At 40.2% G+C, this 3,478-nt stretch overlaps 1 protein-coding gene across 1 annotated transcript in view; it reads left to right on the top strand.

The window, feature by feature from the left end:
* The window catches only part of LOC119419397 (TBC1 domain family member 8), a 166,521-nt gene that overhangs the window by 55,863 nt on the left and 107,180 nt on the right, over positions 1–3,478 (top strand). Inside the window, exons 2-5 of the mRNA XM_037686706.1 lie at positions 1,031–1,141; positions 1,249–1,367; positions 1,489–1,717; positions 1,869–2,109. Of these exons, the coding sequence (XP_037542634.1) occupies positions 1,031–1,141; positions 1,249–1,367; positions 1,489–1,717; positions 1,869–2,109 (700 nt within the window). The remainder of the gene's footprint in view (positions 1–1,030; positions 1,142–1,248; positions 1,368–1,488; positions 1,718–1,868; positions 2,110–3,478) is intronic.

A 3,478-nucleotide genomic window follows, 5' to 3' on the forward strand; every position in this document is an offset into this window, starting at 1 on the left:
TTTGGGTTTTCATGAGCTGTATGCCATAATCATCAGTATTAAAACAATTAAAGACCTGAAATATTTCAATTGGTGTGCAATGAATCTGAAATATATGAAAGTTTCATTTTTATCATTACATTTTGGAAAATAATGACCTTTATCACAATATGCTAATTTTTTGAGGATGACCTGTACAATGACATCTCAGACTTCACTTCCGTTACTGTAACAAACTTAGGATTAAAATAGGAGGTAATGCTCACAAGACAGTTCCAAGTCATCACTAATGTGTTAAAATAGCCTCAAATTATGACACTACCTCCACCGTGTTTCACACAAGAACAATGTTTTCATTTTAGAAAGAAGTGTTGCATTTTCTTCCAATACAACACTTCCCATTCAAACCATTTGTTTTGAGATCTGATTTTTTTCTTCAACTATGTTCTGTTTATCTTAGGTTTAATGGCTCCATAAAGCTCTTTCTGCTATTCTTTTGTTGTATTTGTGTGTTTCTTTCATCACTGCAGGCTGTTTCGAGTTTTCTGTTCAGCCATGTTAGTTAACAACTACTGAGCTTCTTAAAAGCCTTGGATTGTTGTGAACATCAATGCCACAAATTCTTGCTGTTATAGGAAAGAAAACAAGAAAAAAAATTACACTCTGAATTAAATATCATTTCATGAAATGCAAACACCTGACTTAGGTCACACTGACATGTACACCTCCAGTTTTGCGAAAGTTTGGACGCTGTGTAAAATGAAACAAAAGCATAATTCACTGATTCACAGAGGAACATAGTAAATGTTTTAAACAAGAATTGTGTTTTTAGAGTTTTTACATTTGGTGTATTTTTAAATATATATGAAAATTGAATGTTTATAAATTATACAAAAAGCAATGAATTGTTGCACTATTCATTTGAAATCTACATACATAAATCATCCAACCTTTTAAGACTCGTGACTTTGGTCGTACCTATTATTAATGTTCAACAGATTTCATTAGTTTCAGTGGACCAAAATAAACCATGTATGTTTTGTTTCTGCAGGTCTCCTGGTGGGGGCGCTAGACACAGTGCTGGACTCCAATGCCAGGGTCACACCCTTCCGCATTCTGCTTCAGGTTCCTGGCTCCCAGATCAGCTGGGTCATCGCCAGCGGTGAGTTGAAGCAACAAGTTTTTCCTTGTGCTGTATCTTCTGATACTCTCCTCCAGCATGGTTATGAAGCTGACCTTCTGTTGAGATGTTCCCTTCGTGTTCACCAGGAGCTGCCAGAGAGGAGGTGAAGAAGCACTGGGATTGGCTGGTCCACAACCTGCTTCACTCTCTGTTTGTGTTTGAGAACAAAGAGGATGCTGCCAGCTTTGTCAAAGGAAAGGTCAAGGTCTGGATCGTGCAAATAAACATTCAGACCCATCAGGAGGGATGGTTTTGTACATTTCAAGAACATATTTGTAGAATCATAATAAAATCCTCAGTGTGACCACAGATAGTCTTCTCTGCAGGGCCTTATCGCAGAGGAGACTCAGGGCCGCCAGGCCGCCCAGGAGGAGGACCCAGAGAAGTTCAGGGAGGCGCTTCTGAAGTTCGAGCGGCACTTCAGCCTCCCTTCATCAGAGAAACTGGTGACCTTCTACTCCTGCTGCTGTTGGAAGGGCCGGGTGCCTCGGCAGGGATTCATCTACCTCAGCATCAACCACATGGCCTTCTACTCATTTCTGCTCGGGAAGGAAGGTCAGTACAATGCTGTGGGCTTGGATTGACAGCCTAAAGGCTGACGGCAAAGTCGGGGAGTCTTTGAATATAATTTATTGATGTATACTTGTAAATTTAACCAGCATGTAGTTGGTAATTTGAATGTTTTGTGTTCCTTTTACTTGTCCAGTGAAGTTTACAATACCCTGGGCAGAGGTAACACAGCTGGAGCGGATCGCCACCGCTCTGATGACCGAAGCAATCCGAGTCACCACTCGACAGAGGCAGAGGGAGTTCTCCATGTTCCTGAACCTGGACGAGGCCTTCGGGGTCATTAGTCAGCTGGCTGACATCACTCTGAGGCGACTGCTGGACAGCAAAGGCCTGGAGCTGGACCGAGTTCTGCAGCAGCCCACACAGATCACCAAGAGGTCAGAGCTCCTTCTAGTGCTTTATCAAATTAACCAGACCACGCCATTTTTTCTTTCTCTTCTCTGGAGTCATGTTTGGAGTTTGGAGAAAGGTTTGTTTTTGCCAGTTTAATTAATTATAATTATATTTAATTAACTAACTATTTTTAACCAGATAAATCAAATTGAGATCACAGTTCACTTTTGCAAGGAAGGTGAGCTAAACAGGCTAAATGTTAGCTGTGATGGTTTATTGCAGTCCCGTGTTATCTAAGCTAAGCTGGGGTGAGCGAGCTTTGCCAGTTAGCAAGCTAAACAGGCTAGACAAAAGAGCGAATAACCATTAGTTGTGCTAAACTGGGGGAGGAGTTGTTGCCAGTTAGCAAATGAAATGAGCATCAAGAAGGATCAATCCTTGTAGCGACACCTTGGCAGGGAGCAAGCTCACCTTGTTGTACAGTTTAGCCAAATACAAGGACCTGCATGGAGGATAAAGCAAGGTGAAGTGCAAAAAGATTAAGGAAATGAGACCATGCAGCAGATTTATAACTCAGGAGGGCGGGGTCTCTTTTGTATGCAGCAGTCTCACTGGCTTTGACAGACGTGTTGAAAGAACAGTTTTTAGATTGATCTTGCGATGCGAGGGCACAATCTCCATACTCAGGTGTTCCTTCCCTCAGGGATCATTGATTATGCTTCTTGTGTTTGTTTCTGCATATTTCAGTTTGAAATGGGACAAAAAGCATAACTCCTTAGATCCTGATCAGTCAGACAGCAAGTCATATTTTCATAAAGCCGAGTGGAAGCTTTCCTATTCTAAATAACATAAAATGAAATTGTGTTTCAAATGTACAGTAGTTTGAGTTATGATCCACTGATGTCAAACTGACTAGCTATAGTGAGTTTGACACTCTGACCTCCGATGTGAGATGGTAGCTGAGAGTCATTCATTGGGGCGGCTGTGGCTGAGTGGTTAGAGCAGTCGTTCTCCAATGCAAGAGTTGGGGGTTTGATTCTACCAGCAGTCTAGGGCTGCAACTAACGATTATTTCAATAATCGATTCATCGGCCGATTATTTTTTCGATTAATCTATGAATCGGCAAAAAAAAAAAACTTTTTATTTCCACCCCTTTATTCCAAAATTGAACATTGGACTGACATAGCAATTCGCACAAAAAACAGATTGCTATTTGACTATTCTGTTAGTAAAATATTGAATAATAAAAAATAAAAGTTAGTCAAATAGCTTAAAAAAATAAATGTACACAAAAATATATACAAATGTGTCTTTATACCTGCACAATATTTAGCTACTTTGTAAAATGTGTAATTGAGGGAAGAGTGTAACCTGGATTAAAAGTGTGGATTATTGTAACCTGGATTAAAAGT

The sequence above is a fragment of the Nematolebias whitei genome, chromosome 13 (genome assembly GCF_014905685.2).
Source record: "Nematolebias whitei isolate Nwh7 chromosome 13, NemWhi1, whole genome shotgun sequence".
Classification (NCBI taxonomy): Eukaryota; Metazoa; Chordata; class Actinopteri; order Cyprinodontiformes; family Rivulidae; genus Nematolebias; species Nematolebias whitei.